Source organism: Colossoma macropomum, unplaced genomic scaffold (assembly GCF_904425465.1).
Source record: "Colossoma macropomum unplaced genomic scaffold, Colossoma_macropomum, whole genome shotgun sequence".
Taxonomy (NCBI): domain Eukaryota; kingdom Metazoa; phylum Chordata; class Actinopteri; order Characiformes; family Serrasalmidae; genus Colossoma; species Colossoma macropomum.
Window position 1 is genome coordinate 43,695,960 of NW_023494793.1, and position 27,584 is coordinate 43,723,543.

The 27,584-nt window shown below is 40.3% G+C and overlaps 2 protein-coding genes across 2 annotated transcripts; both read left to right on the forward strand.

Moving 5' to 3' along the window:
* The first annotated feature begins 3,556 nt into the window (after positions 1-3,556).
* ndufb11 (NADH:ubiquinone oxidoreductase subunit B11) lies at positions 3,557-13,284 on the forward strand. The gene is made up of 3 exons (XM_036579626.1): positions 3,557-3,782; positions 6,225-6,355; positions 13,063-13,284. Exons 1-3 carry the CDS (start codon positions 3,624-3,626, stop codon positions 13,190-13,192), a joined length of 420 nt encoding a protein of 139 aa, XP_036435519.1. The 5' UTR covers positions 3,557-3,623; the 3' UTR covers positions 13,193-13,284.
* A 1,321-nt stretch (positions 13,285-14,605) lies between these two features.
* On the forward strand, positions 14,606-26,681 carry rhoaa (ras homolog gene family, member Aa). The gene is made up of 5 exons (XM_036579629.1): positions 14,606-14,678; positions 17,968-18,123; positions 20,319-20,439; positions 21,957-22,087; positions 25,851-26,681. The coding sequence occupies exons 2-5, from the start codon at positions 17,968-17,970 to the stop codon at positions 26,022-26,024; spliced, it is 582 nt and encodes a 193-aa protein (XP_036435522.1). The 5' UTR covers positions 14,606-14,678; the 3' UTR covers positions 26,025-26,681.
* Positions 26,682-27,584: the final 903 nt, after the last annotated feature.

Genomic DNA, 27,584 nt, shown 5'->3' on the forward strand with positions numbered 1-27,584 from the left:
TTAAGCACCCACTACATAAGAGTCCCTCAATCACACGATACCACCAGCACAAGGAGGGTTAAGACAAACACAGGCTTCCTACGAGTCCTGCGAAGCTCCACCGCATCTTTTCGAACTGCTGCTAACACAGCATCGTTGGAGCTCAACACGCTTGCAGGAGAACACTAACTGCCAGGTCTGTTACATCAGCTCTCCTCATGATAGGGCCAACGCTTAGACGGTTTCACCACTCAGGAGCAAAAATATAACTCTTTGTTAGATGATGTTCTTTACATATCAAATAAATGCAGCGGCTGCATTCAGAAATCACTTTATTAAACGAGAAGATCAGATTAAATGGCATAATCAGCCGTTATTGTTCCTCCTTAAAGGGTTAATATTCACTGTCCTGCTGAATCTGCTCTGATGTGACATCGGTGCTGTGAGACTCTGAGCTGCAGCTGCTTTAGTTTCTCTCCTGAATATTTACTGTGATGTTGTGTGTTTCATGTCTGTTGATGTTAAATCCATTACAGTCTTTTGAAATATGAGGCTTGTTTTCTGCGGCTCTTGATCAAAAAGTTTAAATTTCCATCTAAATCTGTGGCTCTCAGTGTTAGTTGAGCTTTAAGGCTGCAGTCTGGACTAAATGTGGTCAGTAAATGAAGCTGCAGGTCAGTGACAGAAGGAAGGCTCTTAAACTTTAGCTAACATTGTTACCGCAGTGCAGTGTTACACTGTGATCTTACAGCACTGCTGCCCCCATCAGGTGAGAGGAGGAACTGCAGCGTACTGGCTGACAGCCAACTTATAACACTCTAAAACAGAAGATACGGGCCGATTAAAATCTGACCACAGGCCACCACTAGGCCCCGGGGCCAGACTTTGATAACCCCTGTAATAGGCCATTGGCTAAATGAGGCTATTGTAAGCCTTATTTAAAGGGCCCATATCATAGAAACCTGACCTTTCCTTGTTTTTGTTGGAAGTAAAAGAGGTTTATGTATCTAAACATTAACATTTCAAAACTAGTCCATTTTTGGAAATTAAGCTTAAAAAAAACACCTTTTTTGAATTCGTAGTTTTTGTGATGTCACTTAAACTACCTCATGTGAATACATCCGCATGTTCACCCTACAGCGGTTTAGCCCCGCCCATTCATACCTAACTTATAAGGAGTGTTTCAGCCAGGACTGCTTTTCGAATGAGGCACAGTACAGGGCAGCCAATCAGAACAGAGCTCATTTACATATATTGGTATATATTAAAGGCGTAGTAACAAAAACAAGGATAAGGGTTGGAGGGTGTAAAATGGTCATGTAGTAATGAATTATGACTGTTTTTGTTGCATAAAACCACATAAGTGAAAAATAAAAATGTAGGTTTAGGCCCTTTAACGCCACTTCCTGAGGCCGGAGATGCTCAGACAGTTGGTGAAGATTTTTTTTTGACTGTGAGTAAGACTGCTGTTCCTGTAAGAAGGAAACAAACTGAAAACTGAAGCTCTTGCGGTTTGTACATTTCCTGCTTCTGCTGCAGATAACACACGTCACATCTTAGGCTGAGTCTTCAGAGTAAGATTTTATCACTAACTGCAGGCTTTTTTAAAGGGCACCAGAACTGTGGATGCAAAAACGAGCCTTAAACTGTGCTTCCACAGCAGAAGTATGAATGGAGCGTGTAATTAAGAGATAATTCATTTCACAAAACATACGGCTTATCTGCTCTAACGACACATCTGAGCTTTCCTGCTTTCTAATTTAGCTCATGATCCTGCGCTGAAGTGAGAAATGATTCTACAGGACCGTCTGCCGTCCAACCAGAGCTACACATCACCTCCCTACAAACGGATTTTCAGTGAAAGAGCCAAATTAAAACTCTGAAAATACATTTTATCGTTCAATTTCTACAAAAAATGATGCTGTAATTGACGTCCACTATTTTGCAGAACAGGAAAATAATAATATATTATTACTATCACTATTAATATAGTCCATATATGGAAACTCAGCTGCAATAACAGCCTGTTTTTGTAATGTCATTTACATATATCAACATGGTCGGCCTACGGCACTTTAGCCCCGCCCACTGAAACAGAAGTTATAAGGAGTGTTTCAGCCCAGGCAGCTTTTTTGGTATGAGGCAAATACAGAACAGCCAATCAAGAGCCAAATCCATTAATAATAATGAATAATAAAATTTTATAAGAATGATTATAATACATTGTATTTATAACAAGCTCAAAGTGCTTCAAAAGCAGGTTATAAATAAACAAAAATATATTTTTGGCAGGTGCTCAAGAGCAGGGCTGTTTCTGATTGATCAACTGATTGATTATGGTTTAATTACAAGAGAAAGTTAGTAACCTCAGACAGGCTGTTCTGGGCAGCCAGTGCACCAGAGTAGTCCATCACTCACAGAGTGATTCACAGTGGTTTGGTGTGAAATGATTCAGATGTCTTTACAGTGGTGGTGATGGAACCAGGGGTCGCCATGACTACAACACAGATATAGACATTTTATTTACTATCCAGAACCACCAGTGAACCTACACGAGTCTTCTGAGTTTATATGGAATGTTGATGATGGAAAATAGTGGAAAATCTGAAATAATAAGTTTTCTTTGGGGACTATTTTGCCTCACAGCGCCCTGCATGTATCCCTCCACCATGAATGAGTTTAAGCTCTCTAAACTATCATAAAACAGTGTCTCAGTCATCAGGCAGTGAATTCATAACCATTTCATGTAGTAACTTTCTGTGAGGGAGCTTTTAGAGGTGGACGTCTGGTTCCTATCACCACCACTGTGAACAGCTCGGTAAGTAAATCAGAAATCTGATATATGGCAATGTATGGATTTCAAATGTATTAGGTATATTAGCATATATGGATTTCCCTAATATCCAACGTATATCAGTCAAATAAGGACATATGTATGACATATATGCCAACTTATTTGAAATTGGGACATATATTTCAGCCACTTATCAACATTTACAAATATATATGTAACATATTTAACAATATATGATAGAAAACATTGTTCATATATGGAAGGCATATATTACTCTTATATGCTTCACGTTGCATAATAAGGTTTTATGCATCTTTGTTTCTTCCACATACATACTAGTGAAGTGAACATTAGTGTAGCTACAAAACACACATTTCTATCTAAGCTATGCAGTAAAAGCATTAAAACATTACATTAATGAAAATATTGTTTCCTGACATCCTGAACCAATTTAGTGTTGAAAAGCAAACGCATAAAGCAGTAACAGTTATAACTGTACTGGGATGCGTTCAACCATGTATCAGACGTGTATGTATGATCCATATGTTATGCATATATGATCAATATTTTATACTTACATATGTACACAAACTATAGGTACGTATGTTTTGAAATATATGCCTGATCCTTTATAATACATGTCCATATATCAGAATGGACACTCTGAATGAATTTTTGAATTTTAAAAAATGGGTGATATTCCCCTTTAAGTGCTGGGCACAGTTAGCACGGTGTAGTGTTCCTCCGGTGCGGTAGGGGGCGCTATGTGCACGCGCGTCTCTAGTATTTCCAGATCAGTCTGTGCTGTTCCGGTGACTCTGAGTGTGTGTCCTCGGTTGGAGTGTGTGTGATGGCTCCGTTACTCCGCGCGCTGCGCTCGGGGCTCCGCTCCGTGTGCCTCGCTCGCGCCGTCTCCAACAGCGCGCGCTCCCGGGGCGCCGTCGTGACCGAGCTGCAGCCGCGCGCGGCTGACCGAGAGGAGCACGGGGAGGTCAACGAGTTCCAGCACGTACGTAACGCGCACATCACACGCTCGCGGAGGTCAGACCCAGGGGTGCGCGCGGAAAGTACAGTGTAACAAACACACGCACGCGCTGGAAACACTTTAATGTGTATTGCAGTGTAATCTGTCCTCTGCGCTTCAGATGTGACGGAGGGTCACGATATGCAAATGAGCCTCTAACCAATCACTGGAGGTTTTATTGTGCGCTCTGAGCGTCCTAGCCAATCACAGACGAGTGTCTGAGTCACGTGATCTGACAAACGTAAATAATGTACTCTTGAAAAAGATAGTTCTTATAGGGTTCTTAGTAAAGGGATTGGTTCTGTTTAGGACCGTGAGTTCCATATAGAACTATTTAATACGTTTTTGGCTCTCTGCATGGTGAAATGGTTCTTCAGATCGATGGAGACTGTGTTGTACATGGTTCTATAAAGCACTAAAAAGGGTTCTGCTATTGTGACAGTAGAAAACATCATAACAAGAACCTTTATGGTGCTGTATAGAACCATATAGAACACATTCTCCATCAGTATTAAGAAGCATTTCATCATAAAAGGTTTTATATAGAACTCATGGTACTAAATTAGGACCCCCATGGACCCTCACAGAGCAGGTACTATTTGGGTGGTGGATCATTCTCAGCACTGCAGTGACACTGACGTGGTGGTGGTATGTTAGTGTGTGTTGCGCTGGTCTGAGTGGATCAGACACAGCAGTGCTGCTGGAGTTTTTAAACACTGTGTCCACTCACTGTCCACTCTATTAGACACTCCTCCCTTGTCAGTCCACCTTGTAGATGTAAAGTCAGAGACGATAGCTCATCTGCTGCTGCACGGTGTGTGTTGGTCATCCTCTAGTCCTTCATCAGTGGTCACAGGACGCTGTTGGCTGGATATTTTTGGTTGGTGGACTATTCTCAGTCCAGCAGCGACACTGAGGTGTTTAAAAACTCCAGCAGCACTGCTGTGTCTGATCCACTCAGACCAGCACAACACACACTAACACACCACCACCACGTCAGTGTCACTGCAGTGCTGAGAATGATCCACCACCCAAATAGTACCTGCTCTGTGAGGGTCCATGGGGGTCCTGACCACTGAAGAACAGGGTAAAAGGGGGCTAACAAAGTATCAGAGAAACAGATGGACTACAGTCTGTAACTGTAGAACTACAAAGTGCACCTATATAGTAAGTGGAGCTGATAAAATGGACAATGAGCGTAGAAACAAGGAGGTGGTCATAATGTTATGCCTGACCGGTGTATAGTGGTATATTATATTACTGTTTCAGAAACAAAAACCTCAAACTGAAAAAGAATTTAAGTTTTAAAACATTCGTTCTCCAGTAGTAATTTTGTGCAGAATTCATGTTTGTAAATTAAGTTTATATTATAATATATTTTTTTATTTGCCTGAAAACATTTAAACGTTTAAAACATGTACTTGATTAACTAATTAACAGTGGAAAGCAAAAATCACTTAGTGGTCATGAAAATGTATTCAGATTTAGGACATTGATGATGGATTCACCTCATAAATCATGACCCACTGCTCTCCCCTGACATGAAAGTGCATAAGCTGCTTATATAAGTAAAAAGTATCGGTATCGGCGATACTGACCCTGTATTTACTTGGTATCGGATTGCTACCAAATTTTGCAGTATCGCACACCACGGCTGGGGGGCTTTATACCCCTCTAGCCCACACTTGGCATTGGACTTGGTGGCCTTAGGATCATGTACAGCTGCTCCAGAGCGTCCCATTCTATTGGTCAGTCTTTTTCTATGAAGATTGTTTGCAGTGGGTGACCTTAAAGTAGCTGAACTCGTTAGAAGGCCTGTCTGGATACATTTGGACAGATAGGGCTGATTTCCCTGTTATGGATTAAGCCAGGCTTTGGCTTAATCTGGGTCTGGGAAACTGGCCCATCGTGTGTAAGAATCACATTTCGCTGTTGTCTGAACGAAACCTCGTATCTCCAAAACGGTAACTTTACAGGAGAAGGAAAAAACATACTTTACTTTTAATGTAAGTCAATGGAACCAGACGTTTTTCCAAGTCATTTTGGGCCGCTTCTTTTGGTCCATTCGTCATGAAATTTACGCAAAATGTAGGTATTTTCAAATCATGTCAAAAACTAGAAAACGACAAAAATGGAGATATGAAGTTTTCTTCTGACAGCAGCGATTTAGTGTTATTAATAGCTGCTTTTTCAGGTTCTTGGTTACTTCATGGCCGTGTTAGTGATTTCTGTTAATAGCTGCAGCTCATATTGTGGCACTTTGTCTTTATTTAATAGAGATGATTGGTTGTGGGTTCATTTGGATAGTAGTTGGTGTCACTGCTGACCAAACTGAGGAAACTATGCTTGCATAAATAAAGGATTCTACCAGTCGGAGAACCAGTGCTGGTTTATTCTGAACCAGGATCTTTTCTCTTGTCTTTGCAGAATCCCGACTACCATGGCTTCTCCTCAGACCCGTTTGTGGATGACTGGAACATGAGGTTGGCCTTTTTCTTCAGCATTTCCATGGCCATCGTCATTGGAGGAACATTTATCCATTATTTACCAGACCACGGGTAAGCAGGAGGGCAACAGGAGTTCGTCTGTCAATGTGCTTCCATAGTTAGTTGCAGAACGTTAGTAAAAATCCCATTTAACCTAATGAGAAACTGTAGAACAGACTCAGTTTATATCACAATACCTACATTTAGAGTCGGTTATTCATTCAGCCTAATGAGAAACTGTAGAACAGACTCGGTTTATATCACAATACCTACATTTAGAGTCGGTTATTCATTCAGTCTAATGAGAAACTGTAGAACAGACTCGGTTTATATCACAATACCTACATTTAGAGTCGGTTATTCATTCAGCCTAATGAGAAACTGTAGAACAGACTCGGTTTCTATCACAATACCTACATTTAGAGTCGGTTATTCATTCAGCCTAATGAGAAACTGTAGAACAGACTCAGTTTCTATCACAATACCTACATTTAGAGTCGGTTATTCATTCAGCCTAATGAGAAACTGTAGAACAGACTCAGTTTATATCACAATACCTACATTTAGAGTCGGTTATTCATTCAGCCTAATGAGAAACTGTAGAACAGACTCAGTTTATATCACAATACCTACATTTAGAGTCGGTTATTCATTCAGCCTAATGAGAAACTGTAGAACAGACTCAGTTTATATCACAATACCTACATTCAGAGTCGGTTATTCATTCAGCCTAATGAGAAACTGTAGAACAGACTCAGTTTATATCACAATACCTACATTCAGAGTCGGTTATTCATTCAGTCTAATGAGAAACTGTAGAACAGACTCAGTTTATATCACAATACCTACATTCAGAGTCGGTTATATATTTAGTGTAATTCATTCAAGCTACAGTTTCTATTTAGGTTAAATAGCATTTTTGCTAACATTCTGTAAACAGTGGCGTGTCAGTCCATACACGCTTAAAAATGATGGTTCTTCAAGGGTTCTTTAGTAAAGAACATTGTTCTATATAAAACCATGAACACTCAAAGAACCCTTTGCGTGATTAAAGTGTTCTTCGTATTGTGAAATGGTTCTTCAGATTGATGTAGAATGTGTTTCATATGGTTCTACAATGAAACATTCTGAAAAAGGTTCTATATAGCACCAGAGGGTTCTTCTATTGTTACAATATCAAGCCTGTAACAATAGAAGAACGCTTTCCAAAAAGGTTCTATATAGAACCATCTACAGTGCATTCTCTATCAATCTGAAGAACCCTTTCACCATGCAGAAAATTTAAGCGTGCAAAGGGTTGTTTTGAGTGTTCATAGTTCTATATAGAACAATGTTTTTTACTTAAGAACCCTTGAAGAACCATCATTAAGAATGTGTGTTAAACTTTTAGCTGTGGGGACATCAAAGTGGACTATTTTCCCAATGTAGTGTGATGTGTAACCCCTTTCATCTGTTGGCTTCCAGTTAGCGCCTGCAGCTGCTGTTTTAATCTCTCCACGCCTTTTTCATCTGTGTTTTGATTGTTTTAATCAATTTTGTGCAGAATTTTAGATAGATAGATAGATAGATAGCTAGATAGAACTTTATTGATCCCAGAGGGAAATTGCAGTGTTTCAGTAGCAAGACATATAATCGCACATAAACTCACATATACTATACAGAAAAATAGAAAATAGAAATAAATATAGACATAAGTTAAAGTACAAGAGAAATAAAAGTATATCTATTTGCATATTTACATGGCATATGAGACAGATTTGTTGTATTTACAAGACAGCAGGCACTGAGTGGTATGAGGTAAACTAAAAACACATATTATAGACATAAGTAACTCTGAGTTGCATCAATATTATAGTGTATAGTGAAAGTGTCATTATAGTAACAGTTATAGTTGTGATATTACACAGTGTGTATTAATCGGAGAGGAGATACAGTGATGAGGTTCAGCTCAGTTCAGACAGCAGGAGATCAGTACCGTCTCTGCAGTAAGGAGACTCGTTGTAGAGCCGTATATCAGTGGGTAAGAAAGATCTCACACGGCCTCTTTAACACAGCGCAGCTGTGACAGTCTGACCTGAATGAGCTTCTCTGTTTATCCAGTGTAGCATGCAGGGGGTGTGAGGTGTTGTCCAAGATGCCTAACAGCTTGTTGAGCGTCCTCTGTTCTGCCACAACCTCCAAAGAGTCCAGCTTGACTCCAACAACAGAGCCAGCCTTCCTAATAAGTTTGTTGATTTTGTTCAGAGCACTGTTGTTAAAGCTGCTGCCCCAGAACACAACAGCATAGAGTAAAGCACTCACTACAGCAGACTGGTAGAATGACCATAGGAGCTTAGTGCTCACACCAAAAGACCTTCCTTAAGATGTAGAGACGGCTTTGGCCTCTCTTGTACACTGCGAGAGTGTTACAGCTCCAGTCCAGCCTGTTGTCCAAGTGCACACCCAGATATTTGTAGGTCCCGACCACCTCCACATCAGCTCCATCAATGGTGACTGGTGACAAGGCAGGTTTGGACTTCCTAAAGTCCAGCACCATCTCCTTTGTCTTACTGGTGTTTAGCTGCAGCTGGTTCAGCTTACACCAGTCCTTCACCAGCCTCCTGTATTCCTCCTCCTGTCCATTCCTCATGTGCCCCACAATGGTCGTGTCATCGAGAATTTCTGCAGATGACACGACTCTGTGTTGTACCTGAAGTCAGAGGTGTACAGGTTGAACAGGAATGGCGCTAACACAGTCCCCTGGGGTGCCCCAACACTGCACACAGCCTTGTCTGAGACACAGCCCTGCAGTCGCACATGCTGGGGTCGTCCAGTTAGATAGTCCATTATCCATGAGATGATGGATTCATCCACCTGCATCAGCCGTAGCTTCTCCCCTGACAGCACAGGCTGTATGGTGTTGAATGCACTGGAGAAATCGAAGAACATGATCCTCACAGTGCTGCCTGATGTGTCCAGGTGAGAGTATGTTCTGTCCAGCAGGTAGATAACTGCATCATCCACTCCAGTGCCATCCTTGTATGCAAACTGCAGAGGGTCGAGAGCTGTTTTGACCAGAGGTCTCAAATGAGCATCAGCCTTTCAAGTGTCTTCATCGATAATCATTCGATAATCATTCAGTGCTGTCGGTTGCCTTTTCTTGGGGACGAGAACCACACAAGATGTTTTCCACATAACTGGGACTCTTTTCAGGCTGCAGCTCAGACTGAAGATGTGCTGAAGAATTCCACACAGCTGCTCCGCGCACAGTTTCAGCACCGTGGGTTCGATGCCATCAGGTCCTGCTGCTTTGCTCTGCTTGAGTTTTTCAGTTCAATCTTGAACTGATTAGCAGTGAATGTAATATCACTGCACATTCCAGTTGTGGGGGAAGGGTGAGAGGTGTCCACTGCAGACAGTGGTTGCTGATGGTCACAGGTGTGAATGGCTGTGGTGGAGGAAGGTGAGGCTGTGGATGTGTAGGAGTGTTAATCTGTGTAGGAGACAGACGCAGTGGAGCAGGAGAGGAGCCGTTGTCAAACCACACAAAAAACTGGTTTAACTGATTTGCCCATTCACGCTTTTCCTCTGCTGGAATAGGGCTGCGTTGGTTGGAGCCAGTGATGTCTTTCAGGCCTCTCCAGACATCACGAGTGTTATTCAGCTCTAGTTTGTTTTCCAGCTTGTACTTGTGCTCCTCTTTGGCCTTCTTAATTGAGGTTTTAAGCTCTTTTTGTACCTCTTCAGTTCCTCCCTGTCTCCTGCCATAAATGCTCTTTTCTTCTGGTTCAGCATCGGACAGTCCTGTAGGGTACAACAGAGTCCACACGGACGTTGATGTAGTCAGAGATGCATGATGTTACTGCATCAATGTCCTCTCCTTGTGGTTCACACAGGACATCCCATTGTGTAGCCTCCAGACAGCCCCTCAGTGATTCTACAGCCTCATGTGACCACTTCCTCACTGTCTGTGTGGTCACTGCCTGTCTCTGAACCGTGGGCTTGTACTATGAAGTGAGGTGAAGCAGGTTATGGTCTGAACGGCCCAGTGGAGGAAGAGCTGTGGATTTGTATGCTTCTTTGACACTGGCATACAGCAGGTCCAGAGTCTTGTTCTCTCTTGTCTTGCAGTCCACAAACTGGCTGAAAGTGGCAGACATGATGAGAGGGTAACGTGATTGAAGTCTCCAGACACTGCGATGAATGCACTAAGGCTGTGGTTTTGCACCCTCGCAATGGTCGAGTGGATGACGTCACACACAGCGTCCGCGTTAGCAGAAGGTGGGACGTACACAGCACACAGAATGGCGTGAGAAAACTCGCGTGGGAGATAGTACGGACGCAGAGCTACAACACACAGTTCAATGTCCAGTTTACAGATTACTTCTTTAACCGTGATGTGACCAGGATTACACCGTCTGTTATTCAGGACCTCAGCCAGCCCTCCTCCTTTCTTCTTACCCGTTTCCTTGTGGTCCCTGTCCGCCCTCACAGTAGTGAAACCATTCAGATGAACATGAGAGTCTGGTACGAAGACGATAGTGGGCTGCTGTCAGCCCGCTGATGGCAGAGCTTGCGGTCCACTGGCCTTTTGCTCAGCATTTTCTGGGTGGTCTACCAGTGTTTAAGCAGAGTAATGGACAAAATTCCACTTATCATCACTCATTTTCCACTCACAGTCCAATTTACTGATTTTTCCTTCCTTCCTTTCTTTAGTCATACTTTGTAAATTAGTTAGTAAATAATTTTAATCCAGCTCAGCGTCAGCTATATTTTCTTTAAAATCATTTAAAACTGTCTCTGTGCATCTGAAATCTGTTTGAGGAGATTAAAAACCAGTTAGAGTTTATATGTAGGACAGTAATGACAAACAGTCAGTGGGGTGCCGACCTCATCAAGTCAGCAGACCGATATACCGATGAGGCATAACGTTATGACCTTTTACCCTGTTCTTCAGTTCTTCCGTTCTTCTTACACACCACCACCACGTCAGTGTTACTGCAGTGCTGAGAATGAACCACCACCCAAATAGTACCTGCTCTGTGAGGGTCCATGGGGGTCCAGAATGTTACGCCTGATCGATTTATGCTTGCTGTCTGAGTTAGTATACAAACTGTCCTTAGTCAATTTTATTGTTTAATTGTATTCTGAGAGCAACGTGAGACAGCCAGCCTATCTGTCACCAATATTAGCCTGACTAATAGATTAATTGTGGCTCCTATTTATACATGGTGTGTGAAGGATTTGCCAAAAGTGCAAGTTAGGGATGTTTATGGTGGCTAAAGTGAGTAAAGCTCCAACATCATTGCTGAAGAAGGGCTTTAAATAGACCCTTTCACACTCTGACGCCGTTAAGAGGAAATAGAGACAAAGCAGGTAACAACACATCCGGTTAGCCTGCCAGTCATTTCAAAACATGGAAGTAAGGAGCTTCACGAGTCATCCTGAGGACCTTCCTCATATCTCAGACAGTGATGTAGACCGATTTATAAAAGAACGTATACACACAGCACACATCAAGAAGAATAAAGGATTTAGGCTGTTTGACTTCCTTTAGTGTAGATTAAAGTTACTTTAATCTACACTCCTAAAAATTATAGTTCTTTAAGGGTTGTTTAGCAAAGAAAATGGTTCTATATAGAACCATAAACACTCAGAACCCTTTGTATCAGTAAAGCGTTCTTCAGATTGATGGAGCAAGTACTGTAGATAGTTCTATATGGAACCTTTCTGAAAACGGTTCTATACAGCACCATAAAAGCGTTCTGCTATTGTTATGATGTGAAGCCTGTAAAAATAGAAGAACGCTTTTTGAACCCTGAAGTTCTCTTGTCCTCTTGGCTCGAGCTGAAGTAAGTACACCACAGCCTGGCTGAGAGAGAGTCTGGGTTTTTAGGGAGGGGTAAAAGTGCATCGCTGTAAAGGAAAGGGTTAGGCTGGATTTATAACACAAACCAAAACGAGAGCGTCATTGTGAAACAGAATGTGGCACAATAATCGTTTTATCTCGATAATCTTGCCTTCATAATCGCTGGAAACAGAGTTCTGAGCGTGACCTTATTTTTTTTCAGTCCCGCTCCCGCCCACTCCTGCGGGATTTCATTTCGCCTCCGCTCCCACAGAAGGTCTGAATCATTAGTCCCGCTCCCTCCCGCCCGCACAGCTCCATCAAGGCAAACCGACATCCAATATCTGACACAGTGTATTCACAAACGCCTTACTCTGTGTTGAAATAACAGGTCAGTCATGGCCATCAGACTCACTGTGACTAACTTCACCAAATGCCTTTTATTCACCATTTAAACACAAAGCAGGAGTCAGACTGGCCGTCGGACTGAAGGCTCCGCTGTCTCTGTAAGATACAAGAGTCTGCCAGTTGTTTACATGATCGGCTGCTTTGCAGCTCTTTAGAACAACTTCATTCATTTTAATTGTTTTACTGTTGTCAATTTATATTGTTTATATATGATTTAGTGATTGTTCTACTTTATTTAGGATGTTCATTAATTTGCAGGATTTCACTTCATGCGTGCTTTGTCCCACTCCCGCCTGCAGGGGGCTGGTTTCCCGCCTGCTCCTGCACACAACACCGAAAGCTAGACCCGCGCCACAAGATATTGTAAATTCGATTAATTGCCGGCCCTAATTTGTTCATTATATCACAGTAACTGGCACCAGGAGTTCTCCCCACTGGGTATAACCATCAGTACAGTGAGCGTACGAGTGAAGGCAAAGTGTGTAGACCGCGGGAGTCAGGGCTGGGGGGATAACGACTGTCTGTTCTTCTCTTTTCTCTGCAGTATGAGGCAGTGGGCTCGCCGCGAGGCTGAGCTGCTGATCAAACAGAGAGAGGCTCAGGGGCTTCCGCTCATCGACGAGAACTACTACGACCCCAGCAAGATCGTTCTCCCCTCGTCATCGGACGAGTAGACCGCACCCTCAGTACTCTTTTCATTTGTGTGTGACTGTACATTAAATTCTAGTAAACTATCACAATAAACATCTAATGTTATTACCACGTCTCATCTGACTGATTTGCGTCTTTGGTTCTGATGCGTCTCCACGTTACACTGAATCATGTAAAGGATTTTGAGTTTAAGCTCAATACACTGTTTAAAACTGTTGAAGAGGCAACACAGCAGGTTTATTATCAGTGAAAGCACAAAATATCCCGGATAAATAAAGCAGAAATGTAAATGTCAGCCGCTGTCATGGAGCTCCAATTTTCTATCAGTTGAACAGTACATGTATTAAACATAGAGAATAGCCTGACACTGAAAAGTCACTAATAAATGTTGGTTTAAATTGAACTGATTCAAATGTGTGAACATGAATAACGTAACATCAATACAATCAAAAATAAAACTGCTTAAAGTAAACCAATATCAAGAAATTGTGTCTGTAATATGGTTATTCATGTGTAAATTTAAAGAGGAACATTTTTTTTCAGTGCTCAAAGTTTTGGTGATTGTGTTTTGTATTAGAAGCCATAAAGACACGTAAAAATAAATAGCAAAAATAATGTGAGCTAAGAAAAGGTAAGTGGTAAAAAGATTTTTTTGAATACAAGTAAACAAACTGGTGGCTTGTGTGCTAATCAGAATAAATACAAAATAAAAGTAGACGTGTGTGTGTGTGTGTGTGTGTGTTTGTGTGTGTGTGTAATATGTAAGCTAAAATGAAAAAACATGATCTGCCTCAAATTAGAAACTTTATTTCAGATTTTATGGAAGAGAATATTTTAATATTAATTGGTCAATTCAGTGAAATAAAGTCATTCATAAAAGTCCTAGTGTCTCTATATATATTCAGTAAAAGGATGCTGAGAGTGCGTAATGACTGAAATGAATATTTATTAGCCTGAATAAAGAAATGGCCACATCCTCACAAAGTACGAGCAGGATGAGTCCTTTAGTCCATTCAAACCGCCCCAGTTTCACATCACCTTTTCGTCTCCTCTCTGTTTAATTCCCTTCACTGATTTAGACGACTGAGCTGATTTCTAATTAGTTTTATTTCATTTTCTGATGTTTCCACTCTTCAATTTATCAACAGGTTTGAAAGTTTAACCTCATTTTTTATTATTCTTTAATTCTCCATTCTTTAATTTGGCTTAATTCGCGGATGAAGAGGCTTGATTGAAATCCAGTGTTCAAGTTTTTCTCCTTTTCCCTGTTTTTCTTTCCTGTTTTTATCTACGGGGCACTTTTATTTGCGCAAAATCTAAGACTCTTCCGCTCTCTGTCCCGCCCCTCCGATGGGGTGCGGAGTACTGATTGGACGGACGCCGTCGAGCCCAGTCGCGCTATTGGTGGGGATGAAAGGGGTGGGCGTATCCTCGGCGTGGCAGTGGGCGGGGCCTCTGGGCGGCGTAGAGGAAAAGCGAGAGAGTGAGAGAAAGCGGAGAGGAAAAACGGTAAATACTCGCACAAACACGCTCGCATTTTCTCCAAAACGGGTTTCTTAATCTCATATAAGGCAGCGAATGTAATCTAGACCGACAGGCTTTTGTTTAACTGGGTAGAAACAAGTTTACGGGGTTTGTGTAGCCGGTTAGCTCGCAGGCTAACGGAGTATGTGGCGGAAGCGGAACGAAGCCGAAGTTGGCTTCTTACTGGAATTATCCGTTCCACCTTAAATGCTCAGCAGTTTCATTCTGGCACCTGAGGCGCCGTATAGGCTGCTGCACCATTTAAGGTGGAACGGATAATTCCAATAAGAAGCCAACGTAATCCTTGTGTAAACGGGTTTTAGACAGAACTGCAGTTTTTACTCACTTTATTTATTCACCTGAACCGCTAATAATGAACCTGCAAAACCCGTAAAATGACTAAACTCACTGTGAACTGTTTTGACTGTATCGTTCACACACACTTTACCGCGTTATTAAAGGGGAATTCCGCCTATTTTTCTAAATTCATTAATAATTCAGTGGTTGAGATGTAAACAGAGTGGTTTGGTGTGAAACGCTCTGTTCTAGATAAACTTACAGAGTCAGAACTGTTCATAGTGGTGGTGATAGGAACCAGACGTCCACCTCTAAAAGCTCCCTCACAGAAAGTTCCTACATGAAATGGTTATGAATTCACTGCCTGATGACTGAGACACTGTTTTATGATAGTTTTGAGAAGATTTTGGACTAAATTGTGTGGTTTTTTTTTTAATCCATTCATGGTGGAGGGATACATGCAGGGTGTTGCGAGGCAAAATAGTCCCCAAAGAAAACTTATTATTTCAGATTATCGACTATTTTCACATCATCAACATTCCATATAAACTCAGAAGACTCGTGTAGGTTCACTGGTGGTTCTGGATAGTAAATAAAATGTCTATATCTGTGTTGTAGTCATGGCGACCCCTGGTTCCTATCACCACCACTGTAAAGACATCTGAACCATTTCACACCAAACCACTCTGAATCTCTCGGTTTACATCCCAAACACTGAATTATGGAGAAATTTTGAAAAATCTGAGGAATTGCCCTTTACTACCCTTGATTTGAGAAGAAATGCTGGATCTGCAGGTGTCAAACTTTTAGACATAAACAGTAGATCTACAACAACACACACATTCTCTCACATTGAATCTTCCTACCACACACTCTTACACTGAAAACCAACTATGCTCATGTAAGAAACACTCATACTGGATCACGTACCAGTCACATACTATTTTTACAGTCAAAGTGAACTTTGAATTTAAACATATTTACAAATATACGTAAATATAACTAAGGCAAATGCACATACGAGACAGCATAGACAGACACACAGACAAATATATACATACATATATATATATATACATATATATATATATTTACACACCAATCAGGCGTTACATTATGACCACCTCCTTGTTTCTACGCTCATTGTCCATTTTATCAGCTCCACTTACTATATAGGTGCACTTTGTAGTTCTACAGTTACAGACTGTAGTCCATCTGTTTCTCTGATACTTTGTTAGCCCCCTTTTACCCTGTTCTTCAGTGGTCAGGACCCCCATGGACCCTCACAGAGCAGGTACTATTTGGGTGGTGGATCATTCTCAGCACTGCAGTGACACTGACGTGGTGGTGGTGTGTTAGTGTGTGTTGTGCTGGTACGAGTGGATCAGACACAGCAGTGCTGCTGAGTGGTGTCCACTCACTGTCCACTCTATTAGACACTCCTACCTTGTTGGTCCACCTTGTAGATGTAAAGTCAGAGACAATAGCTCATCTGCTGCTGCACAGTTTGTGTTGGTCATCCTCTAGTCCTTCATCAGTGGTCACAGGACGCTGTTGGCTGGATATTTATGGTTGGTGGACTATTCTCAGTCCAGCAGTGACACTGAGGTGTTTAAAAACTCCAGCAGCACTGCTGTGTCTGATCCACTCGCACCAGCACAACACACACTAACACCACCACCACCACGTCAGTGTTGCTGCGGTGCTGAGAATGATCCTCCACTCAAATAGTACCTGCTCTGTGAGGGTCCATGGGGGTCCTGACCACTGAAGAACAGGGTAAAAGGGGGCTAACAAAGTATGCAGAGAAACAGATGGACTACAGTCTGTAACTGTAGAACTACAAAGTGCACCTATATAGTAAGTGGAGCTGATAAAATGGACAGTGAGCGTAGAAACAAGGAGGTGGTCATGTCTGATGAGCAAATTGAAATTATTGCACAGAAAAATAGCTGCATTTTTATGTAGAAGACACATCTGAGTTCCACTAAAAGTGTTCAGACGGTCTGTATGTTCAGGAGTTCAGCAGTCCTGATAGGCCAGCATGTTGTGTACTGTTAGAGGGAACTGAGTAGTCCGATGGTCTGTGGGAAGAAGCTCCTGCTGCTGTTTGCTAAATTTTCAGAGAGCCGTAGCCTCAATTTTCAGGCTGTTCCGCCTGTGGAATGGAAGTTGACTCAGATATCTTTAATTAATACAAACAAATAAATCATTTTTCACCCATAACTCTGTTGTCAGATTGACTGGGACTCTGTTGTCTCTCAGTGTGTGAAATACTGTGACTCTGTTGAACTGCTAGTGAGCAATGAGGAGTGAAAATAATGCACAAAAGCTTCATATCAAACAATTCTGCATAATTGACTCAATAAACAAATAGAACTCAAACAGTTTTATAGGTATTGACTTGTTTCTTCAATCACGAAAACGAAAATTCAGATCTGTACACATTTCCATTGAAATATATTCCATAAAAGCTGTTCAGGAAAATAAATGCATCTTTCAGCTGATGGAGCTCCTTCAGAATAGGTGGCTATTTTATCTATAAAATGTTTACTGGCCATATGCCATCATATCTATTTTACCTGTTTTTTTAAGATGATTTTGGTATGTTTTAGTTATTGTTTCACTCATTATTTTTCTTTTTATTTATTTGATTCTTTCTATTTATTTTATTATTGCCAATTTATTGTCTTACGTCTTCTATTTCTACTTATTTCATTAATTATGTTTTCTATTTATTTTATCTTTATCTGATCTGTTGCTTATTCAGTTACTATATTGTTGTAATTTTAATGGTTCTATTGATTTTTGTTTTAATTTTTAACTATTAAATTTTACTACTATGATGACTATTACTTTTTTTTCAACACTTGATTTGTTTTTACTCTAATCATCATAACTTCTCAGTCCCTGGTCTCTGTATTGGCTCTGTATTGTTTGATTTTCTGAACTTTACCCTTTCTGTGGTGATTTTCAGATGGCTGCGATTCGTAAGAAGCTGGTGATCGTGGGGGATGGAGCCTGTGGGAAGACGTGTTTGCTCATCGTGTTCAGTAAAGATCAGTTTCCAGAGGTCTATGTACCTACAGTGTTCGAAAATTATGTTGCAGACATCGAGGTGGACGGCAAACAGGTCAGCACTCCACCCTGACACCAACGCTTTGGGTTTACATCTGGGGTCCAGTAATTACTATGAATATCCAGTTTATACTATGAGTTAGAATTAGAAGGATTTACTCAGTATCTACTAGGAATTACTCGGTATTTACTATGAATTATTCAGCAGCTACCATGAATTATTTAGCATATACTATTATTATTTAGTCTATATTACAAATACATTGAGTTATGCGATGTCTATGAGTTAGTCAGTAACTACCCTAAATAATTTAGTAACTAGTACGAATTATTAGCATTTGTTTTGAATTATTCAGTATATATTGCAAATACTATAACTTACACTAGTGTTAATTACTTTATATCTATTATGAATACTGTGAATTATTCAGTATCTGCTATGAACTGTTCAGTAACTGCTAGGATATGTCCAGCGACAACTATGAATTATTTAGCATGTGCATATAAATTTTTTGGTTTTTACTACACACTTAAAAAAAGCTGGTTCTTCAAGGGTTTTTTAATAAAGAAAATGGTTCCATATAGAACCATGAACACTAAATAATTCTTTGCATTAATAAAAGGTTCTTTGCATCATGAAAGGGTTCTTCAGATTAATGGAGAATGCGCTATAGATGGTTTAGATGGTATAGATGTTTCTTGAAAAGGGCTTCTTCTGTTGTTGCAAGCTTGACATTGTAACAATAGCAGAAGCATTTTTGGTGCTATATAGAACCCTTTTCGAAAAGGTTCTGTATAGAACCATGCACAGCACATTCTTAAGAACCCTTTCATGATGCAAAAAACCCTTTATTAATGCAAAGAATTCTTTGAGTGTTCATGGTTCTATATAGAACCATTTTCTTTCTAAAGAACCTTTGAAGAACCATCTTTTTTAAGAGTGTATGAATACAGTGAAGTATGCAGTATCCACTATGAGTTAGTCAGTAACTACCATAAATAATTTAGTAACTGGTATGAATTATTAGGATCTGCTATAAATTATTCAGTATATATTATGAATACTGTAACTTATTCACCGTTTACTATTAATTATTCAGCATCTACTATGAATTATTCGTTACCTACTATGAATACTGTGAACTATTCAGTTACTATTATGAATTGTTCAGCAACAACTATGAATTATTTATCATTTTCTATAAATTATTCAGTTTTTACTATGAATACAATGAATTATGCAATATCTATGAGTTAGTCAGCAACTACCATAAATAATTCAGTAACTAGTATAAACTTTAAGTATCTGCTATGAATTATTTAGTACGTATTATGAACACTATAACTCATTCACTAAGTTAATCGTTCAATATCTACTATAAATACCATGAATTATTCAGTGTTTACTATGAATATTCAATAACCTCTATGAATCATTCAGTATGTATTATGAATTCTATAACTTATTCACCAAGTTAATTGTTGAGTATCTGCTATAAATATTATGAATATTTAGCATCTACTATGAATATTCAGTGTGTACTGTGTATCTTATGAATAATATGAATTATTCAGTATCTATTATGAATACTTTAGTAACTATGAATGAACTATGGATCATTCAGTATCTCCTAGAAATATTCAAGTAACTATGAATGAACTATGAATTATTCAGTATCTACTATAAATGGCCTATAAATTATTCAGTATCTACTATAAATAATTTAGTAACTATGAATGGACTGTGAATTATTCAGTATCTACTATAAATAATTCAGTAACTATGAATGGACTATGAATTATTCAGTATCTACTATAAATGGCCTATGAATTATTCAGTATCTACTATAAATGGACTATGAATTATTCAGTATCTACTATAAATAATTCAGTAACTGTGAATGGACTGTGAATTATTCAGTATCTACTATAAATAATTCAGTAACTATGAATGGACTATGAATTATTCAGTATCTACTATAAATGGCCTATGAATTATTCAGTATCTACTATAAATGGCCTATGAATTATTCAGTATCTACTATAAATAATTCAGTAACTGAATAAACTGAATTATTCAGATTTACTATGAATATTATGAACTATTGAGTGTCTAGTATGAATTATTCAGTATGTAACGTCTGAGTTCTGTAGTTATGAGAGTGGGAAACTGACGTTTGGACCTTCAGAGGGGTCTGAGGGGTTAAAAGGCTGCAGTACATAAAGAATATTGTGCTGTTGTGGTATCAGGTGGAGCTGGCGCTGTGGGACACGGCAGGACAGGAAGATTACGACAGGCTGAGGCCGCTGTCTTACCCAGACACTGACGTCATCCTCATGTGCTTCTCCATCGACAGCCCGGACAGCTTGGGTGAGCGCCCGTCACTCTTAGGGCCGGGAACTATGTTGTCGCTGTTGTGTTAAATTATATGATAGACCGCTCAAGCGTTCTTTAGTAAAGAAAACGGTTCTGTATAGAACCATGAACACTCAAAGAACCCTTCGCATGATTAATGGAGAATGTGCTGTCGATGGTTCTATATAATACCTTTTTGAAAATGGTTCTACATAGCACCCAGAGGGTTGTTCTATTGTAAGAAGCTTGACATCATAACAATAGAAGAACGCTTGTTGGTGCTGTATAGAACCATTTCCACAGCATCTACAGCACATTCTTAAGAACTCTTTTGTGACTTTTGTCAACGTAGAACCATATGAAACACATTCTACATCAATCTGAAGAACCCTTTCATAATACAAAGAACGCTTTAATCATGCAAAGGGTTCTTTGAATGTTCATGGTCCATTTTCTTTACTAAAGAACCTTTGAAGAACCATCTTTTTTAAGAGTGGATGAATACAGTGAAGTATGCAGAGAGAATATCAGAGAATATAGAATATCTTTCATTTACTGTCTTCCGTGGAAACAACCAGTGATCAAAACTGGTCATCTGGGTGCAGCTCATCAGAATAAAGTGGGCGGGGCTTGTGCATTGGACACACCCGCATTCAAATGGGCAGGCTGAGCTTATAAATTATAGACTTTTTGGATTTTTGGGGGATTTTTGGCAGGAGCTGATATAGGCATATGCAAAAGTTTGGGCGCCCCTGGTCAGATTCCATGTTGTATTGCTTTTCTTAAGCTACGTTCACATTCGTTCACACTCGTTTAGGTAAGTGACTCAAATCTGTCATTAATGTGACGAACCGGAGTCCTGAAATGACCCTCATGAGCTCATCCTACTCAGTAACGTCACGTGAATGAATTACGAGCATCATCAGCACAAACTAACGAGCAGAACGAGCTTCGCTGAGAAGATAATTAACTCTGATCAGCTCTCAGCTTCATTATTAGAGCGAGACGAAGGAGAAAAAGGTGAGAAGAGCTGCTTTTCCACCGTTTACAGGCTTTAACTTCTGTTCGGCGCTGCTGCCATGGCAACGCTGAATGATGGCACAGTGGAAAAAAAGCACATGAATTCCGATCTGAGCGTCACATTAAGGTCGCATGGCCACGAATCGGATACGTACCCGATCTGGGACCACATATGAAAATGGCTTAGGTCGAATTTGAAAAGATCAGATTTGTGTCCACACAGCCCTGAAAACATCAGATCTGAGTCACATTAGGGCAAAAAATCAGATTTGTGCCACTTTAGCCTGGTAATGTGAACATAGCCTATGTGAAAATAAGTGAACACACCCTTCTGCTCATTGTAGGCATTTGTTAATAGTTCTATGACTATATATTATTGTATACATAGTTTTTGGGGTCATATCAAGTCTGAGCCATCAATCAGAAGATATTGAAGAATAAATGTTTTGTTTTTTTTTTTGTTTTGAACTGCAGTGGTTTTTTAAGCCCCTGTGTCTTCTCCGTCCCCACAGAGAATATTCCAGAGAAGTGGACGCCGGAGGTGAAGCACTTCTGCCCGAATGTGCCCATCATCCTGGTGGGAAACAAAAAGGACCTTCGCAATGACGAGCACACGCGACGGGAGCTGGCCAAGATGAAACAGGTCTGTAGAAACTAAAGGGCTTCTTTTCACGGCTTGTCTGTGGGTCCTTAAAAACTCTTCATTTATCTGAATTTACATTTTACAGATTACAGTTCAAATTGATGTGGTTGTACATTTTTAGATACAGGCTTTTATTTATTTATTTATTTATTTAAACATGACATCATACACACATGAATAATATGGTGTCACCATGGCAATCTATGTTAAACTAATGTTATCTGTGGTTGAGCTAGCGTGGTGGATCATTCTCAGCACTGCAGTAACACTGACGTGGTGGTGGTGTGTTAGTGTGTGTTGCACTGGTCTGAGTGGATCAGACACAGCAGTGCTGCTGGAGTTTTCAAACACTGTGTCCACTCACTGTCCACTCTATTAGACACTCCTACCTTGTCAGTCCCCCTTGTAGATGTAAAGTCAGAGACGATAGCTCATCTGCTGCTGCGCAGTTTGTGTTGGTCATCCTCTAGTCCTTCATCAGTGGTCACAGGACGCTGCCCACAGGACACTGTTGGCTGGATATTTTTGGATGGTGGACTATTCTCAGTCCAGCAGTGACACTGAGGTGTTTCAAAACTGCAGCAGCACTGCTGTGTCTGATCCACTCAGACCAGTGCAACACACACTAACACACCACCACCACGTCAGTGTTACTGCAGGGCTGAGAATGATCCACCACCCAAATAGTACCTGCTCTGTGAGGGTCCATGGGGGTCCTGACCACTGAAGAACAGGGTAAAAGGGGGCTAACAAAGTATCAGAGAAACAGATGGACTACAGTCTGTAACTGTAGAACTACAAAGTGCACCTATATAGTAAGTGGAGCTGATAAAATGGACAATGAGCGTAGAAACAAGGAGGTGGTCATAATGTTATGCCTGATTGGCGTATGCTGTGTGTTGAGGCAAATAAATGCAAATTAAAGAAAGCAGTGAATTCATTCATTGCGACATCATGAATCTTATGAAAACAGAAAAAGTTTGTTTTAACGCGCTCTAACATGTTTAGAGGGCAGCGCTGTTATTCATACGTGTATGATGTCAGCGTTTGTTTGCTTTTTACTCTCAAGAAAAATGTAAGCTTTGCTCTACTCTACAGGTGATTCACTGGAACTGTAGACGCTTATGTGTGTGTGTGTATCAGTTCGACAGCACAACCAATGTTAGCTACTAAGTAAACATAGCCAGGAAGTCAGGTGGCTAATGAGCCAGTTTGGCTACTTTAGGCTCATACTTAAGGCATCAGTAGTTGCAAGAAAAAGAAAATAAAATTAAATCATTCATTGCAATTATTTAGATAACAGTTGATCATCATTGACCGCTGCACCTGTCAATATCATCAGTTTCTGTGGCATAAAAATTCTGATTTTTAAAAATACCTGCAGAGTGCCGAGTGCAGAGTTTTTAGCACTTTGGCATTTTTGCATTTGGGGGCAATTAACGTTTTTAGATGCGTCCTGGCAGATTCCAGCAGTTTAACACCCTCACAAGCTGCCAAACATGCAGCACCTACATTACACAAGTGGCCATTCACAAAACACAGAAAGAAGAAAATATTATAAGCGTATTTTTCAGTTGATGTTTGTATAACCTAGCTTCACTGAGCTAATAAGCCAACCAAGCAATGTAAGCCTGAGTGTAAAGAATTTAAACTTTGTGAATAATTGCTTTGTCTTTGTTTGAGCTTTGGGGTTAGAATAAGAACTGTAGTAGTCACGTGACGGCTCTTAACATGGCGTTGAGGATCCCCTCAAGGGGAAATGGTGAGGACAAGTCAACGAGAGCATGTTAAAGACTGTATTGAAACAGTGAGACTCACTCAGTTACGTTAAGCAGGCTAAAGATTCTCCACAAGGTGGAGCTATAAGTACCCAAGTATTTTTGGGTGCATCATCGAAAGGGAAGAAACTGGCATGAACCCACACCAGCAGGATCTAAAGAATGCATATATGTTTACAGCAGCCAAGTGTTCACAGGCAGTACAAGGCCACTGTATATACCCCAGACTTTACCTGCCAAAAGCGAGTCGAGTCGATTGAGCAGGTACCATGCAGTGGAAAAACGGCTTTTATCAGTAAACTTACTTACATTTGTTGTACTGTAATAGCACCAGTACTGAAAGTACAATTTAATTTGAAATTAATAACGCCATTCAGTACATTCAGTACTGGTGGTATTTACAACAAATGTAAATAAGTTTACTGATATGGAAAATGTCGACTCTGTTCGCTTTTGGTACCAGCTACTTCGTTTTCCATTGCAGATATAGTGCCCCCTCAATGTAGCTGGTTGTCATAGCAACACCGCATGAAGCTGCTGTGACGTGCAGGAGACACATTTGTTCAGAAGAGGCTGATGGCAGCAAAACAACCACTTTAAGAATTCGGGAAAAACTATGTAAGAGTTCAGTTGACCAAACGATTCTGGTTAAGAGGCTATGCTAACCTTATAGCTAACATTAGCACGTGTTCAGCGATTCTCTCCGGCCAATCAGCAGTCTGCAGTTTTTCCACGTCCTCTTTTGGTATCGGCACAGCTCGCTTGAAACCGCGATGTAGATGATGCCAAAAATAGTACCAGATTTGCCTAATGGAGAACCAGAAAAGGTCTAGTCGAGGCCAGTCGGTGCCGTTTAGTGGAAAAGCGGTTAAAGTAACAATCAATGGGCCTCATTTTCCAGTATCCGTTTTTTTTTTTCTTAAATGTGTTCTTGAGAAAAGTCCTAAGAAAAAGTCTACGTCAGAATCATGACGTGTTCTTAAAGCTCAGAACTGTTCTCACCTTTGTGCTCTTGAGTGTGTGTAGATTCTGTTCTCACCTAAGAACAAATCCCACATAAGAGACACTGGTAAATGTCAGAATCCTAGTAAAAAAAATAACAGTTGGCCGAATGTGAAGATGACCACAGGCTAAAAAAGGGGGTGCTATGGAAAAGTTTCAAATCAGTCACACTCTCTCCTAGTTCCTACTTTACCCCCATAAGAGCGTGTTGGGTAACACTTTCTATGAATAGCATGTTTGTAAGCATCTATAAACACATTTATGATGTTGTAATGTATTCATAAGGCATTATAAACATGGTTATAAATGTTCATAAAAATGAATTTCAGTGAATTACACTTTATAGCCATTTTTATTACACATTATGAATTGTTAATATAATGCATTATAAGTAGTGTTAATAACATGTTATACTACATCAGTACACTACAGTACAGTAATGCTAATTTCTGCTAGCATTCTATTGGACATGCAGTGTTAAGTGAGCGCCAAGCTAACGGTGGTGTACATTACCTTTCCCACATTGGGTAAAACACTGATGGCAGCTCTAGTTTAAACTCTGTCATTTGAAGCCTGTAATGTGCTTTACTGTGATGTTTTAGTGTTTCAGTAAATCCTTCAGTAAATACTTCAACTTGAAGCCTCACTCTGAACACTGGAGGAGGCTTTAGTACAGTACGCTTCACTTTACTTAGAGTGGACAAATACGACTTATGAGCTCATAATTTGTTATGATCACTACTTATAATGTATTGTGTTAACAATTCATAATGCATAATAAGCATGGCTATAATGTATAATGCATTTTTATAAATATTTATAGCCATGTTTATAATGCCTTATGAATGCATTATAACATGTTATGAATGTGTTATAGATGCTTACAAAGTGACATTCATAGAAAGTGTTGCCGCATGTTGGTCTGCACTAACGCGTTTGTGGATAATTGCTTCACTCTGTTTGTTTCCTGTATTCATAAACAGGAGCCCGTTAAAGGGGAGGAAGGGCGAGACATGGCCAACCGCATCAACGCCTCCGGATACCTGGAGTGCTCCGCCAAAACCAAGGACGGTGTGAGGGAAGTGTTCGAGATGGCCACCAGGGCGGCGCTGCAAGCCAAGAAACGTAGCAAGAAGAGTGGCTGCGCTCTACTATAGAGGAAGAGGGGAGTTTTGAGGGAAGGGGGGGGAGGGAAACCAAACCAGGCCACAGAGAAGAGAGAGAGAGAGAGAGAAAGAAAGAAATATGGGAGGGAGTGTGCGCCCCCTAGTGTTAGCTAAGCATTTGGGGAGGGTCATTTTACAAAAGCAGGCCAAAGGACCTAAAGATTGCGGGGAAACAACAAAAAAAGGGACCTAGATATTTCTTTCCAGCACGATGTGTGCTGTTTGTCCATTTCCAGATCAGGATTAGCCTAAAGCCTTTGTAGTGGACATTAATCAGGTCAGGAAAGTGAGTTTGGTAAAGTTCATCAGGCACAAGACAGCGATTTGCTAATTGATGCATCCAGGCTCCGCCCCCAAATGTGTTCTTTTGTAGCTAACGGTTTCAATTTAATTGCGTTCGACTGTAATGAGAAATCGTAACTCAATCGTTTTTCGCAAAATACGAGGGCTGGGACAATGAAAAGCCCACCAAGCCGTACACGGATAAGGATCACTGTACTCACATATTTGGGATGATTCATCAAATTCTGTGTTGTATCAGCCTCTTTTTAATTGTAATGGCTTAAAAAAACAAAGTTTCTGAATATTAAACATAATTTACGAAAAACAAACACCAACATAGTGAAGTTTTTAAAATATTTGGCCCTATTAATTCCAAATGATTATTTTGTGTATGTGTGAAAGGTCACACTGTTAGATTAGGTGTTTTTATTTCATTTGAAATGAATAACACCCTAAATTAGCTTATTTTGACACAAAAAAATGGAGTCTGCTACAGTTTCCCATTAGTCTTACGAGGCCAGACATGATGAGAATACACATATGGGGACAACTTGATAAACTTGTGCTGGATACAAGGGTCCGCCCCTGTAAACCCCACCCCAAATTTCCTCTAGCACATTCCGGTTTATCTGGAGTAGAATCGATAACATAATCACAACAAGCTAGTTAGCAGAATGTTATCGTTAGCTAATTTAAGGTTTTCCCCTCGAGAAGCGTTGTTTATTTTTACAAAATGACAATGTTTATCTTTATTGCATCACAATATGGCTGCTGTCGGAAGAAAACCTCGTATCTCCATTTTTGACGTTTTTCAGTTTTTGACCTAATTTGAAAACGCCTGTTACCCTTTACATTGTGTGTAAATTTCATGATGAATGGACTAAAAGAAACGGCCCAAACTGACTTGGGAAAAAAGTCTGGTTCCATTGCCTTACATTAAAAGTAAGGTCTGTTTTTTCCTTCTCCTGTAAAGTTACCATTTTGGAGATACAAGGTTTTCTTCCGACAGCAGCGATGTGCTTTTCTGAGTGTCTCGTGGATATCGTCAGTACTTAAACTCAGAACTGAACCCACACCAGCAGGATCTAAAGAAGGACAAGCCCAATGTATATACCCCAGCCTTTATCTGCAGCGGACAACTTAGTAGCTGGTACCAAAAGCGAGTCGAGTCGATTGAGCAGGAACCATGCAGTGGAAAAACGGCTTTTAAATCAAGTGAACATTTTCCATATCAGTAAACTTATTTACTGATAGTTCACTTGATTTAAG

Bases quoted from the DNA above. Each gene is read 5' to 3' on its own strand.
- rhoaa (XM_036579629.1), top strand. From the start codon at position 17,968: ATGGCTGCGATTCGTAAGAAGCTGGTGATCGTGGGGGATGGAGCCTGT. The intron at 18,124-20,318 runs GTCAGCACTCCA...TTGTGGTATCAG, and splicing joins TCGAGGTGGACGGCAAACAG to GTGGAGCTGGCGCTGTGGGA. The intron at 20,440-21,956 runs GTGAGCGCCCGT...CCGTCCCCACAG, and splicing joins CGACAGCCCGGACAGCTTGG to AGAATATTCCAGAGAAGTGG.
- ndufb11 (XM_036579626.1), top strand. From the start codon at position 3,624: ATGGCTCCGTTACTCCGCGCGCTGCGCTCGGGGCTCCGCTCCGTGTGC. The intron at 3,783-6,224 runs GTACGTAACGCG...TTGTCTTTGCAG, and splicing joins AGGTCAACGAGTTCCAGCAC to AATCCCGACTACCATGGCTT. The intron at 6,356-13,062 runs GTAAGCAGGAGG...TTTTCTCTGCAG, and splicing joins CATTATTTACCAGACCACGG to TATGAGGCAGTGGGCTCGCC.